This window comes from Mus caroli, unplaced genomic scaffold, assembly GCF_978045245.1.
Source record: "Mus caroli unplaced genomic scaffold, Mus_caroli_1 scaffold_5, whole genome shotgun sequence".
NCBI lineage: Eukaryota > Metazoa > Chordata > Mammalia > Rodentia > Muridae > Mus > Mus caroli.
In genome coordinates, this window is record NW_028227260.1 from 112,029,026 (window position 1) to 112,044,205 (window position 15,180).

Sequence of the window (15,180 nt, forward strand, 5' to 3'; positions counted from 1 at the left end):
TGTTTAAATAAAGGGTTATAATAAAAAAAAAAAGAAGACTTGAAAGCTGGAGATTGTAGTTTTGATTTTCTGGGGGTGTTTGTTTGTTTTAATGACAGGAAAACAAGAAAGGGAATTTTTTTTTCAGAAGCTCTGACCTGTGACTTTCCTGCCGACTTCTTTTGTGGGTATCCAGCCACAGAAGAAACTTGGTCACTTAACATTGTTTGCCTCTCAGGACAGAGCAAATAAAGATCTTGGTCTCAGTTGGTTTGCTTGCTTGCTTGCTTGCTTGCTTGCTTGCTTGCTTGTTTGTTTGTTTTAGGACACACTCAGCAGTTTTTTAAACAAAATCTCCAATGTTATGGACATTTCTCCCTTAATGCTTCATAGATAGATATCAATTTCATCTTTAAAAACAAAGGGAAAAAACACACACTGGGTAGGGGGAGAGGTGGATCACCAGTTAACAGTAGCATGTACTGCTCTTGCAGAGGACCCAGCACCCATGGGTGGCTAATAAACTCCTGTACCTGGAACTCCAAAGTCAATGGATCAGAAGCCATCTTCTGGCCTCTAAGGGGTCCCTTATGTATGTGACACACATCCTTTCACGTAGATACACACTCACTCATACTTATTTAAAAAAGTAATAATAAATAAATCTTGAAAGGACTGACTTTTTCTTTGTTATCTTATTTCTATTACAATATAGTTAATTTTAAAAGTTTTTTTAAATGAAAAACAACACTGAAGAGAAGAATTTTTCCAAGGCTGATATTTATTAAATATGATTTCATTCTGCCTCTTCCAAAACAATCTTTAGAATACAAGGTAGTGGCAGATTTGATTTATAAATTGAACATTTCCCCCAGTCCAGAGCTGGGAGTCAGGTGGCCATCTCTGCTGACATTTATGGAAAATGATCTTTGTTTCTGAGTGGAATTTGTTTTGATTTCTGCAGGCAATGCTCTTCTTATAAAAGTAGGTGCAGCTTTACAACTCAAGAAAGAGAACGTGTATGGACCATCATCAAAGTCACCTGCATGAAAACAAAGAACATTTAAGCTAAGGATATTAAGGATTTTGCACAAGGAAGAAGCATATACCCAGAAGATGCTCTAACATGTAATAATAGCAGCCTTATTTATAATAGCCAGAAGCTGGAAAGAACCCACATGTCCCTCAACAGAGGAATGGATACAGAAAATGTGGTACATTTACACAATGGAGCACTACTCAGCTATTAAAAACAATGAATTCATGAAATTCTTAGAAAAATGGATGAATCTGGAGGATATCATCTTGAGTGAGGTAACCCAACCACAGAAGAACACACCTGATATGCACTCACTGATAAGTGGATATTAGCCCAGAAGCTCAGAATCCTTCTTAGAAGGGGGAACAAAATACCCATGAAAGTAGTTACAGAGACAAAATTCGGAGCTGAGACTGAAGGAAGGACCATCCAGAGACTGCCTCACTTGGGAATCCATCCCATAAACCACCAAACCCAGACTCTATGGCAGATGCCAACAAGAGCCTGATGACAGGAGCCTGATATAGCTGTCTCCTGAGGGCCTGACTAATACAGAAGTGGATGCTCACAATCATCCATTGGATGGAGCGCAAAGTCCCCAATGACAGAGCTAGAGAAAGTACTCAAGAAGCCGAAGGGGTCTGAAGCCCCATCGGAGGAACATCAATATGAACTAATCAGAACCCCCAGAGCTCCTTGGAAGTAAACCACCAATCAAAGAAAACACATGGTAGGACTTGTGGCTCTGACTGTATATGTAGATGAGGATGGCCTAGTCGGTCATCAATGGGAAGAGAGGCCCTTGGTCTTGTGAAGTTTCTATGCCCCAGTATAGGTGGATTCCAAGACCAGGAATGGGAGTGGGTGGGTTGGGGAGCAGGGGGAGGGGAGGGGGAGGGGATTGGGGATTTTCAGAGGGGAAACTAGGAAAGAGGATAACATTTGAAATATAAATAAAGAAAATATCTAATAAAAATTTTAGAAACAGAAAAAAGAAAAAAATTTCATGGGCCAGGAAAGGGGACAACATTTGGAATGTAAATAAAGTAAATATCTAATAAAAATTAATAATTTTGGAATAAAAGAAAATTTCATGGAATGATGTGATGTGTATGAAGCATCAAAATGAAAGTTATGAAAAATATAGACTGTTAGCCTGAGTGTGAGGGCGATGAGCTCATTCCAAGAGCACTGTCTGAGCAGCAGGCCCATAGGAACTTCCCGCAGAGCAGCAGTCATAACCTATAAGTACTTTGAAACAGGTCTTCACCCTCTTGGCTCTACAGAATTATTGCTTGGTATAAGAGTGTTAGGATTTTCCAATATGTATTTGCTACTGTTTCCTCTGAAGAAAAATACGTGTCCATTTGTGATACATATTGCTAATGAATGAAGATATCCCTGGGATCCTTTTTGCAAAACTAACATTTCCCAATCAGCCCAACTATTAGTTACTAAGGAGATTCCACAACACAGGACCTCTTTATACTATGACTTTCCAGGGGTCCCAGAAGAGTGATAACTATCTGTAGTTATAACTATCTATCTGTAGGTCATAGTGTGAGGAGTACCAGTGGCTAAGGAAAGATTGTTTTCATGGATACCCCTAATTTCCCCATACAACAATGAAGACTAAGACTATATAGTGTGATTCAACCAGTCTTCTATTTTTATCTTGTAGGTCCATTCTTTCCCAGCAATTTCCCTCCTAATACCCCATTCTTAGCTTAACATTTGACTCCACCTACAAGTATCGATTCCTGTGGTAATAACTCAAGGGATAATTGTGGTAGGAGGCAGTAGCAATGGAAGCCACAAGGCCTGAGTTCTAGCTCACTCTGCTGCCAATGGTCTTAGTGACTGTTCGTAAACACCCTTTACCATGATTAAGTTTCTCTCTGTATAAAATGAGAAAATTGAACTAGCGTATGTCTAGGGTTCTTTCTGGCTTCAACAGTCTGTGATAATTTGAAGAGCCTTTGAAGTTTTTAAACCTTCTGTCTCTCTTCTCATCCCTATTAGTCTAACAGCTCATCAGTCTATACATTCTTACTCAGCTAAGAGTGAGTCCAAATATGTAGCTTCATGTTTCTATAGAAAATCACATAAATCTACATATAGTTACAATATAGATTATATTTAGTGCTTACCTGGATAAATATCATAGGTATTATATTGTATGATATTATATATCATCATAACATATAATAAATATTAATTATATTATATATGAAATATGTACTTGCTTTGAGGGAGAAGTATTATTCAAGATAAAACATATAATCTCATAACATTGAATATCTCTGGAATACAAATCCAAATAAAAGTGTCTTGTGCTTTACCATTTGAGAAGTTTATTTCTGAAGGAATGCTGGGTACAGATCCTATAGATTTGAAAGTTGTTGTTGACATGAGCGATGGTGTCAATAATTTGGACTCATTGTTTTTCTTCAATCTCTTCTGTTTATGCCTAAAATTTATTCCAAAACTGTTTCTCCCACCTGAAAGAACACAAGAAAAAGTCAAACGTGTAAGCCGGGCACTCGGGAGGCAGAGGCAGGCGGATTTCTGAGTTCGAGGTCAGCCTGGTCTACAGAGTGAGTTCCAGGACAGCCAGGGCTACACAGAGAAACCCTGTCTCGAAAAACCAAAAAAAAAAAAAAAAAGTTAAACATGTAAAATTTATTATGTAAATTATGTATTAAGATAGGTGAGACTGTGACATAGCAATTGTACTGCCTTCAATAATCCCTCTAAACAAAGGTTTAGTGTTTAATATCTGTTTATTCAGGGAGTTACCTTTTCGATGAAGTTATGAGAAGTCAACTTGTCCTGTGGTGTGTGACACAGGAAAAGCCAATGCACTTCCTAAGGATGTCTGCTTTTCCTAGAGCATAAGGACTTGTATGTCACCAGTATACCCAGTATAAAAGATATCTGGGTACTATTTGTAGACTCTTAAAGTACAAATGTTGCCTCTCTGAAGAAAGCAGACTGGCCTTTGTGTGGAGACTGATACAAGTTGCCAGAATTGAAGAGAAGATCATTTGATAATGGAACACTAGTTTATGTTGGAATTTTGATAGACGTTGTGTTGAATCTGCAGACTGCTTTTGGTAATATGGTCATTTCCCCTATATTAATCCTATCAATCCATGAGCATGGGAGATTTTTCAATCTTTTGATATCATCTTCAATTTCTTTTTTCAAAGACTTGACGTTCTTGTCATATAGGTCTTTCAGTTTCTTGGTTAGAGTTACTCCAAGATATTTTATGTTTTTGAGGCTACTGTGAAAGATTCTGTTTTTTCTGATTTCTTTCTTAGTCTGTTGGAGTTGCTTATATAAACTATCATCTTATCTGCAAATAACAATATTTTGATTCCTTCCTTTCCAATTTGTATCCCTTTGATCTCCTTCAGTTGTCTTTTTGTTCTAGCTAGAATGTCAGGCACTATGTTGAATAGATATAAAGAGAGTGGAAAATCTGTCTTGTTCCTAATTTTAGTGGAATTGCTTTGAGTTCCTTTCTTAGATAATTGCTTAGTTCCATCGTCATCAGAGAGGCATCCTCAGACAGCTGATGGGAGCAGATGCAAAGACCCACACCTAAGCATTAGACAGAATTTGGGGGACCACATAGAAGTGGGTGAAAAGGATTGTAGGATCCAGGGGGTTGAAAACAAGGCCCAGAGATTCAACTAAGCAGGGCTCATAGGGACTCCCAGAGGCTGAACCAACAATCAATGAGATTGTATGAGGCTGACCTAGGCCCTTTCCATTTACATTATGGTTGTTTAGCTAGGTGTTTTTGTGAACACCTAACAGTGGGAGTAGGGCTGTCTCTGACTTTTGTCTGCTCATGAGACCTTTTACCTCCTACTGGGTTGCCTAGTTCAGCCTTGATATAACGACTTGTGCCTAGTCTTATTGTAGCTTCTTTTGCTATGTTCAATTGTTATTCCTGGGAAGTCTGCTCTTTTCTGGAGGGCAATAGAGAAGTAGTTGATTAGGGGAGAGGGGAGGGGAGATGGGGCGGGGAGGAGGGGCTGTGGTTGGGATGTATTTATATAAGAGAAGAATAAAGGGGGGAGGAAGGGGAGGGAGAAGAGGAGAGAGAGAGAAGCAGAGAGAGAGAGAGAGAGAGAACACCAGTTTGCCTCCACTGGATATGTTCTTTAGTGAAGGAGCACTGTTGAGAGACATTAGAGGCCATTACATCTCACATATGGCCAAGTCCCATCAGAAGAGCCACCCAGGCAGCTTACTTGTGAAGCATCTTAGAAATGCTGATATGTAACAAAACACCCATGGAAGGAGTTACAGAGATAAAGTGTGGAGACTGAAGGAATGACCATCCAGAGACTGCCCCACCTGGGGAGCCATCCCATTTGCAATCACCAAACCCAGACACTGTTGTGGATCCCAACAAATATTTGTTGACAGGAGCCTGATATAGCTGTCTCCTGAAAGGTTCTGCCAGTGCCTCACAAATACAGAGGTTGATGCTCACAGCCATCCATTGGACAGAGCATAGGGTCCCCAATGAAGGAGCTAGAGAAAGTACCCAAGGAGCTGAAGGGGTTTGCAGCCCCATAGGAGGAACAATAATATGAACTAACCAGTACCCCCAGAGCTCCCTGGGACTAAACCACCAATCAAAGAAAACATATGGTGGGACTCATGGCTCTAGCTGCTTATGCAGCAGAGGATGGCCTAGTTGGTCATCAATGGGAGGAGATGCTCTTGGTCCTATGAACATGGCAGTGGGAGGGGGTAGGGTATAGGGGGAGGGTGTTTGTCAGAGGGGAAACCAGGAAATGGAATAACATTTGAAATGTAAATAAAGAAAATATCCAATAAATTTTTTTAAAAGACAAAGCATTAGAACCAATCCCCAACATCTCACCCTTTCTGTACAATAAAAAAGGCTCTTCTCTCAGACATAAATTGAGCATAACCATAACAATTATGTATATTACCAACTATGATATACAATTAACATCTGGTCCACTATATTTGTCAATTAGAGAAAGTATTCTACCATCTATCCTGACTTAAAGAGTTTACAATTCTATATCTGAATGATGTTCTGACTTTAACTTGTATTACCATCTGAAAACAATCCTTTGTATATCATCTTATTCAATGCTAAATAACTTAGGTTTGATTATGAGACTATAATTAGTCTTCATCCCCATTGGAAATCCAAGAATGAATTAAATATTACCTGAATATATAGGAAACACAAAAACATAACTTCCAAAACTTAACCAAATTGTAGAGACAGCTGACTACCTGGACAGTCCTCTATTTTCTCAAAACATTGGACCATCTGTCTTCAGCCTTCTGGCCCAGGATCATCTGACAGATCTTAAATGAAGCAGGAATTATGAAGGACTAGTTTACTCTGTCTTTGCAAAGCTAATCTGTCAACTCTCCTGCATTGTATGTCCTTTCTTGGACAGTATTTTTTGCTGTAAATAAGTAGGGCAATTTTTGTCCAATGGCTACATTTCCATAACTGGAGCAACTCTATATTGAGATTTTGATGCTCAATTTCTTCTTTGAACCATGAAGGGGGTATTATCAGGAGCAGACATGTCTCATAGTCAAATGATCTTTAATAATGAATTAATATTAAATGTCATATTCTGTGGATTTCTGATCTTTTTGGAGGCTATGTAGTATATCTGAACTGTTAAGCAATTTCTATTTATATTGAAGACACTTTATTATAATTCAATCAAAATCTAATATAACCATGTATTTACTATCTGGCTCTTAACTTGTGTTACCTAATCAACCTAAACAGTTTGTAATAGCAGTTATCAGAAGAACTGAGTCTAAGCCTTATATTCTTAAATGTGTTGTATAGGCACAATGCCTATCTAAGAGTAACAACATTAATTTCTAATTTTGTATCAAGATAAAAATACCAATGAAGACCCTAAATCTGCATCTATTTATAAATTCTGTACCAATGTAAAAAATTATAACTTCAATTTGCATCAATTATTAAGATTTCTACCAATGTAAGATTAAGGCCATATAATGCTGTGCTTAAAAATAAATTTTGTAATCCCCACCCCCCCAAAAAATAAAGAAATGCTGCCATGTCAGTTCACCTGTCACAGTGCCTTGCTTCTCACATCCATGCAACCTACTGTTGGCTACTGGCCAAAAAACTCTATGACACAGTTCCTGAAATGCATTTAGTGCTTGGTGAATATTCTTCTAACGGAACCACAGGTGAGATGACAAACAATCCAAGAAATCTGAATCCAAACAAAAGCTCTACTGAGTTAAAAACAAGACCCAAGCCACAGTCTTCCCTTGACTTCCAGAAGGACCCTTGACTTCCTCCATCTTAGCACAAAAATACAATCCTTTTGATGACATGGAGGCAGACTCCATTTTGATAGTCTTGTCAAATGAATCCATTAGGAGACAAATCGATATGATCAGTTCTGTAAAATAGGTGCAATTTAAAGCCACACCAAAGTGGACATCTTACCTGCAAAGTTCTCCAGCCGAAGCCACCTGCAGTGGAGGGGCATGTGCCACTGCTCCCGAACGCTTTCCTTCATCACACAGTAAAACACAAAAATGAGGAACCCTAGGCCAGGAGAACAAAATCAGTCTTTACACATTCCTCCACTTGTTAGCACCAATCTCTTGACTCAGGCCTACTCTTGTCACCATCGATGCTGCTCTGTGAACCCCAGGGGCACAGATGTCTTTCTAATTTCTTTATGATCTTCCAAAAGGCAGCGATAGCACAAAATCAGTATTAAGACTCCATGCTCACCATTGTTTTCCCCTAGGCTGCTATCCATGCTAGAGCATGAGATGCAAGGACTATTAGGGTACCCAGCCTCAGACACAGTGATCAGTGATCCTCATCTTCCTGTACTGAATTCACATCCTTGACATGCAGCACCCTCTCTCATTATCAATGGCATGTGGCAGAACTCATGGTTGTTCACTTTGTTAGGCTTTAAAAGAATATCCCCGCCAGGCATGGTAGCACACACCTTTAATCCCAGCACTTGGGAGGCAGCGGCAGGCAGATTTCTGAGTTCAAGGCCAGCCTGGTCTACAAAGTGAGTTCCAGGACAGCCGGGGCTTTACAGAGAAACCTTGTCTCAAAAAACCATAAAAAAAAAAAAAAAGGGCGTCCCCATGCGCTCACTCATGCTTCAAGAAATCAATTATTTTGTCTTGACAACATTGTGGCATTTCTATACAGATGTCCACATGGTGAGTCCCAGCTATGTGACTGAGACTTCTAGAAAGCAGACACCCCAGCCCTGAAATCTTCAGATGACTACAGAAGCAGCAGACTGCTTGACTCCAAATTCATAATGCTCTTTGAGCCAAAAGGGAATCATTAAATTGTGCCTGGATTCCTGACCCTTGGACATGATTGAGAGTAGACATGTATATAGTATTAAGCTGCTGGATTTGGGAAATAGGTTGTTACACAGCCACCAATGTCTGATACATATGTTCTTTGGCATAACCAAAGCATGTGTAAAGTATGTCCAGCTCTGACTTTGTCCGGCAAGTGTGAGGGAAGTGCTGGAGATATCAGTTGTTAATGTGGGACATTTTTCATTTCTATCCTATAAAATAGTTCCTGGGGAAATGAAAGTAGGATTTAAGATTATTCTGACTGAAAAATCTCTGGAGGGACTAATTGGATTTCTTCAAGATGGGGATAGAATTGACAAAAGGAATTCTGGTCAATACTCTAACTTTTATTTATGGTCCATGTCCAAAGTCATTATTCACTACGCTCATGCAGATACCTCAACTACTTCCCATTTGTGAGCTGCCATGATCCTTGGCTTCCATAATATGGGCCCTCCTTAGAGACATCATTCTCTGCAGATCACCCATCTTATCTTCTGCTGTCAAGCCTTTGAAGGACTACCTTCTGTCTGCTTTTCCTCTTCATATCACATTTCCCTCTGACCACAGGACTATGTGTGGTAACTCAGTAGACAGTTGTTGACTTGACTGTCCAGGCATGTGACATGTAAATTCTCATTGTCATCTATAGTCTTAGTAATACTTGTTTGGACTTCAAAACATATTTTGTGGGTCAAGTGCTGTTTGGAAATATTTGTTCTCCGTAAAGAGTTCAACTTGCCTCTACATTGGAAAATTATCCTGAAGGTAAATTAGTCCTAGCACTCATTGCAAACTGAATACAAGTCAATGGGGTAAATAATTTCAAAGCATACATCAGCTACTGTCCTAGCAGAAATATTTTATTTACTGCTACTACTACTGCTATTACTTGCTTCATACTGGGGATTGAACATGGGTCCTTACACATGCTCAGAAAGTACTCTATCATTCAACTATAGCCCCAGACCTCTTTTTTTTTCTTTTTTTCTTTTTTCTTTTTTTACTTTTTATTTAGAAGTAATGTCTCACTAAGTTCCCAGGGTAGCGGCCTTGAACTTTCAGTTCTCCCACTTTATCCTGCAAAATAGTTATGATTACAGGTCTATGCCATGAGGTCCAGCCCAGTCAAGAGTCTTGGATTGAGGAAAGTGATAAGCTGCTGAAGGTGACGCTAATTTGACCACCAGTTGGGTTCACAGTGAGGGCTTTGTTTTAAGACGATGCTGACAAACAGAAGTACTCAAAAGTAGAGCTGATGAGCATGGTGACGGGCATGGGGAAAGTTTGGAGTGCTATATCTAGATGAGGAGATACGTTTGGTAGAGGAGATGCAATGGCATTAGTCACAGATCCAAGAGGGCTGTCATGAAGAAGACAAATTATGTTTGCTCTCTGTGTGATTGCCAGGTTCGAATTAGGAGTGATGGGAGGAGGCCCAGAGCAGTCATGTGCTAGCAAATCACAGCTGGTGTTTACTAAAGAATGGCAGCCTACCAGGTATTGCCTTGCCTTCTCCTGTTTCTAGGTAAGAAGCTTTGGACTCCATGATCTTTAATAAACTTTGCCCAGGTCACAGAGGTCGTCTGGACTTGGCAACATCAGCACTGAGCACGCGCTCACTATAGACCCCAAGGTCCTAACCATCTTACTTTCTTGCCATCCAAGGAAGAAATGTGGAATAAGACTCAGAGGGGATCCAAAGCTAAATGCTCTGCTTCATGGAATGCTAAGCTTTCAGTCCCTGGGAAGTTTCAGAGTCAAGTGACTTTCTGTCACTTGATGGAGAGTTGGATTGGCAAGATCTTGTTTCCCTGGTCCCAGCCCTGAGGCTCCCTGATTCCAGGTGGGAGGCAGCAATCTGGAAGCCTGTCTCATTAACTCTCCCACGGGCTTTATTACTATGTGGATCCAAACAATGGCAGTGATGGATTCAGTAGTGTTGTCTCTGGGCAACAGCCACCTGAAAGGCAGAGCAGCAACCCGAGGAGAGCAAGCCTCAGCCTCAGAGCAGGGAGATTCCTAGCAGCAGCATAAGAGACAGCCATGACAATGAGCACCTACGACTACTCTGATCCCCCGCATTCAGTTGTGTGAGTTCTCATACTTAAAGCTTACGCGTGAATTCCAATGAACAGACTGCCAGCTCTCCCTCATTTCCTGGAAGCTTTCCTTTCTCTTTCCCACAGCATACTGACCTGCTTATTAACTACCAGATATGCACGGGAGAAGGTATTGGGTTGTTTGTTTATTTGTTTGGCTTTTGCTACTAGCATTTTCTACGTGTGCTCCCCCTCCTTTACAAAGGGCTTATCATAAGATTAATGTTTTTTCTCACCTGACCACAGGACATCCACCATTCAGTCATGGCTACAAATTAACCATTTGTCTTTCAAATTGCTAGTTTGTTCACCTGTTTCATTGCAGAGCGTGTGGACGAGCACGCACACTTGTGTGTGTGTGTGTGTGTGTGTGTGTGTGTGTGTGTGTGTGTGTGTGTGTGGTGGGCAACTTGACTTTGAAACTCAGGGTTTTGAAAACACTGTTGATATATAGGACAGCACACTCTATCTTATGGTCAGGACAAGGAATAATTGATTGACATAAAACGTGTCTGACAGACAGTATGCCTCTGTTCTCATTGGTTCTGTGAGGCTCTTGCTTTCATCTTCAAGAGAACACTTGATTATATTCTACATACTATTTTCCCTTCTGCCAAGGGATGGAACACAGGCTTTTTCAAAAACATCTTTCTTTTCAAGTTCCAACCAGCTTTATAGTCTTTCTTCATCCCCACTTTTAATACAGAAAGCATCCTGGAAGGGAGTCTGCACTGAGAAGGGAGTCTGCACTGAGAAGGGAGTCTGCACAGGATCCTAATCCACTTCTACAGACACTCTCTACCGAGGTTACTTAGTTCTTGTGACATGACAGAATATCAAGTTAGAGTACCTCAGCCTGAGTTAGGTGGCTTTGTCCACTGTAGAGCCCTTACCTCTTTCTTTAACCTCTGTCATAGTTACAAAGCACCAAATAAGAACATGCCAAGAATTGCTAAGAAGTTCGTGTCTACCACAAGATACAATCAAAACGCACATGAGTGGCTGGGGAGGTGGCTTGGCAGCTAAGAGTGCTTGCTAGAAAAACATGAGGGTCTGTTTTTCAACCTTTCATGTTAAAAGCTAGAATGGCACAGACACCTGGAGCCCCAGTGCTATACAGAGTGGAGTCAGGAGAACTGCTAGAACATGCTTCCTGTCAGCCTTATCTCCCAGTTGAGTAAGAGACCTTGTCTCAAATAAGGAATAAGTGCTAGAAGATGTCAGCCTGTGCGCATGCCCATGAATCTCCACATGCACATGCATAGTGCTCTCTCTCTCTCTCTCTCTCTCTCTCTTTCTCTCTCTCTCTGTCTTTCTCACACACACACTCCTCACATGCACACACACCACACACACATACACACCACACACACCACATACACACACACCACACACACATGCATACATCACACACATACATAGACACCATACACACATGTGTACACAGACATACATACATACAAACAGCACATAGAAGAAAAACTGCATATTTTATGTTTTCCCATATTCTACTCAGAGTTGTGGTCCTCTGCTCCTTGCATTTAAGCAGCTGTGTGACTCTGCAATTTTCTAGCCTGCTGGTTTAATAAAATAGTAAGATATATGATGCAACTGGAGCCTATGGAGTTCAAAATGTAATGTCACTACTGTCTAGTAATAGATAGTCTCAACCAGACCATGCACTTCAAAAGGTAAACGCAAGTGTGAATCTGTATATCAGCACTGTATATCAGTTGGTGCTATGAGTACTGTAAGAACTCTTGACATGCAGTATGTGATGCCAATATCACAACTGGAGAAAATTGTGCTAGCTTATTTGCAATGCTCCTTCCACCTACGAGTAAGAGGGGGGGCACCATGTAGTCACTGAATGAAGGCTAACATCTAACTGCTGTGTCCAAACATCACTTGTTGACTCTTTGGGAGCAGGGATTTCCTGAAGTTTGGTTTTTGTTTTTGTTTTCTTTTTCTCTCCTTTAAATTCTGGTATGTGGGATTCTTTTCCAAAACAACAAAGCTTTCTTTGTTGGATGTCTAGCTAGCCATAGAAAGTGCCAACATGCAGTAATTACCTTGCAATGTATTACAAATGGCAAAAAGATACAAGAAGAAGATCCTCACAGGTCCCCAGGCAAAAAAGGCAAAGCCCCAGGTGAGACCAAGTAGAAATGTCAAACTGATTGTGCCTTTGAGGTCATTCAGGATCATTTTCTTCCGAGTCTTCTGGCTTTGGGATTTCACAGAAGTCAATTGAATGAGAACCGTGCAGAACATGGAGAGATTCATGAGAAATATGAGGCAAAAATAAGCCACCACGGAGATGTAAAAGATGTGATCGTCTTTAATCCAACAACTGTACGGAGCAAGAAAGAGAAGACTATTGTGAGCTGTAAACATAAACTACTGCTTTCTGGGGACCCCACTAAAGTCCCTGGTCAGCTTCATCCAATCTAAGGATATTCAGACCGAGAGAGATGAAGCAAGACAATGGAGTTCACTCATATCCCGTAGAGGCAGAGTTGGGCTTAGATATTATTCTCCTGAGCCCTACTTCTGGTACCTTACAATGCAAGCTTGTGTCCTACAGGACACATGCACAGCAACCTCAGTAAATTTCCCCGAGAAACTATTCTCTTCTTCAACAAGAGAAAAACAAATTATGTATTTTTCCCCAAAGGAGCTCTCCTCCCCACCCTTGCACACACCTTAAACCAGAGCTTTTATTTGAAAGATGAATTCTGCTTTGCATGATAAGTATCACAATAAAAGGGCAGGGGCAAGCAAGAACATTCCTGAATTCTATATCAAACAATGATGAGATGATCAGAGTTAATGAAAAATGCAACAAAAAGAAGATAGCTCTCGTTGTACTGCTTTAAAATATGATGCATTTGGACCACAAAAGGCAGCAGTGACTACTAGATGGCTTAATAGCCCTATATTTTCTATTAGAGAAGAGATGTTCAGTGGTTCTGGTGAGCAGATGCTTCATTGAACAACATTTCTAACTATGAGACACATTGCTATTGAGTTTTGAAGGCAGACAAGCTTGACTAAGTCAAATGTATGTCTAATTAGCTGGAATCTCTTTCTGAACAAAAAAAAAATCCTTTGGGACATGTTATCCACACTGGTACATGTCAGTGTGTGTCAGTGTGTGTGTGTGTGTGTGTGTGTGTGTGTGTGTGTGTGTGTGTAGTCTCATACTTAGGATTCTCAGTCTATCATTTTCATCCAAAACCAAAACTACAGAAAACTCTCAAAATGAGGCAGCACTATATTTTGGGATACAGATGATCTCTGACATGGAGCTGGAGAGATGGCTCAAGTAAAGAGTACTTGTTGCTCTTACAGAGGATCTAGGTTTGATTTCTAGTACACACATGATTGCTCACAAACCACCTAAAACTCAGATTCTAGGAAATTGGATGTCTTCTGACTTCCCTGGGCACCAGGCATGCACATGTTGCAATTCATATATGCGTGCAAATACTCACATGCATAAAATAAATCCATCTAAAGGAATTGTTAATGTTGATCACATAGAATGGGAGAGCAGATTAGCAGTTATCAGAGAGAATAAGAGGGAGGGTACAAGGCTCCAGCAGACAGAAGGAATATGTTCTTGTGTTCTATTGCACAAAGTACTGATTATAGTAAACAATATGTGTTGTATGTTTCAGATTACTAACAAAGGCATTCAGATGTTGGTACCACAAAGAAATGATAAATTTTGAGATAATAGATATGCTATTTGACCATTTTAGATATCATTTGGCCATTTTACAATGTAAATATATATTCAAATATTTTGCTATATTTTACAAAGAAGTATAGTAAATGTGACTATCTGGGTGTCATGGCTCAGGCTTGTAATATCAGCCATCTGGGAAGCTGAGGCAGGAGTTTACAGTCAGCCTGGACTACACACTAAGTTCCAGGACATCCTGGGCTATACAGCAAGACAAAATTCCAAACCAAAAAGTGATGATAATAACAAAATAACATTTAAAATAAGGCAAACAAGCAAAAAACTCTGTGCAAGGAAATAGCCACGTGTTTGACTATTGGTAATAGGAGTTACCTGAAAAGAGCAGAATTTCATAACGGGGGGTTGGGAAGAGGCTTTTCAGCCTCTACCCTTTTGTACTTTTAGATTTTGTACCCTGTGGTGAATTACCTTTCAAGGTATAATTATTTACAAAACAAAACTCTTAGAGCCATCTGCCTCTTACTAACAAATCCACATATAAAAAGGCTCTTTGTGGGGGGAGTGCGGAGTTGATTTTGTTCTGGTTTTGTTCTTGCTTTTGATCTTTGAAGAAGAATCACTATGAGACAGATACTGGGGACCTTTTAAGTCACGAAATAAGCAAAGAGGGAGGACTGAGCTGGTGACAAGATGGAAGGGGAAAGAAAAGAGAGGAAAATAAGGAAGAAGCAGGAATTTTAATTAGAAAGCCTCTGCTACAGAGGTCCTTCTACACTTGATCCCAATGCAGAAGGACAAGAAATCCATAGTGGATGTGATTTTGAGAGGCCATGGTAAAGGGATTGGATATGGGGAACTTAAATAAAAAGATTGTGCAGCCGGAGGATTGTATGACTCCAAAGAGATGGAGTGGAATACAAAGCTTCTCTTGA

General features: G+C 40.2%; 1 protein-coding gene across 1 annotated transcript in view; it reads right to left on the reverse strand.

Annotated features, from left to right (window-relative positions):
- Positions 1-770: 770 nt before the first annotated feature.
- Adgrg4 (adhesion G protein-coupled receptor G4) overlaps positions 771-15,180 on the reverse strand; it is a 101,981-nt gene continuing 87,571 nt past the window's right edge. The window contains exons 19-22 of the mRNA XM_029473531.1: positions 12,609-12,889; positions 7,529-7,637; positions 3,361-3,506; positions 771-1,021 (exon numbers count right to left, since the gene is read on the reverse strand). Coding sequence (XP_029329391.1) covers positions 831-1,021; positions 3,361-3,506; positions 7,529-7,637; positions 12,609-12,889 — 727 coding nt within the window. The 3' untranslated portion in view covers positions 771-830. The remainder of the gene's footprint in view (positions 1,022-3,360; positions 3,507-7,528; positions 7,638-12,608; positions 12,890-15,180) is intronic.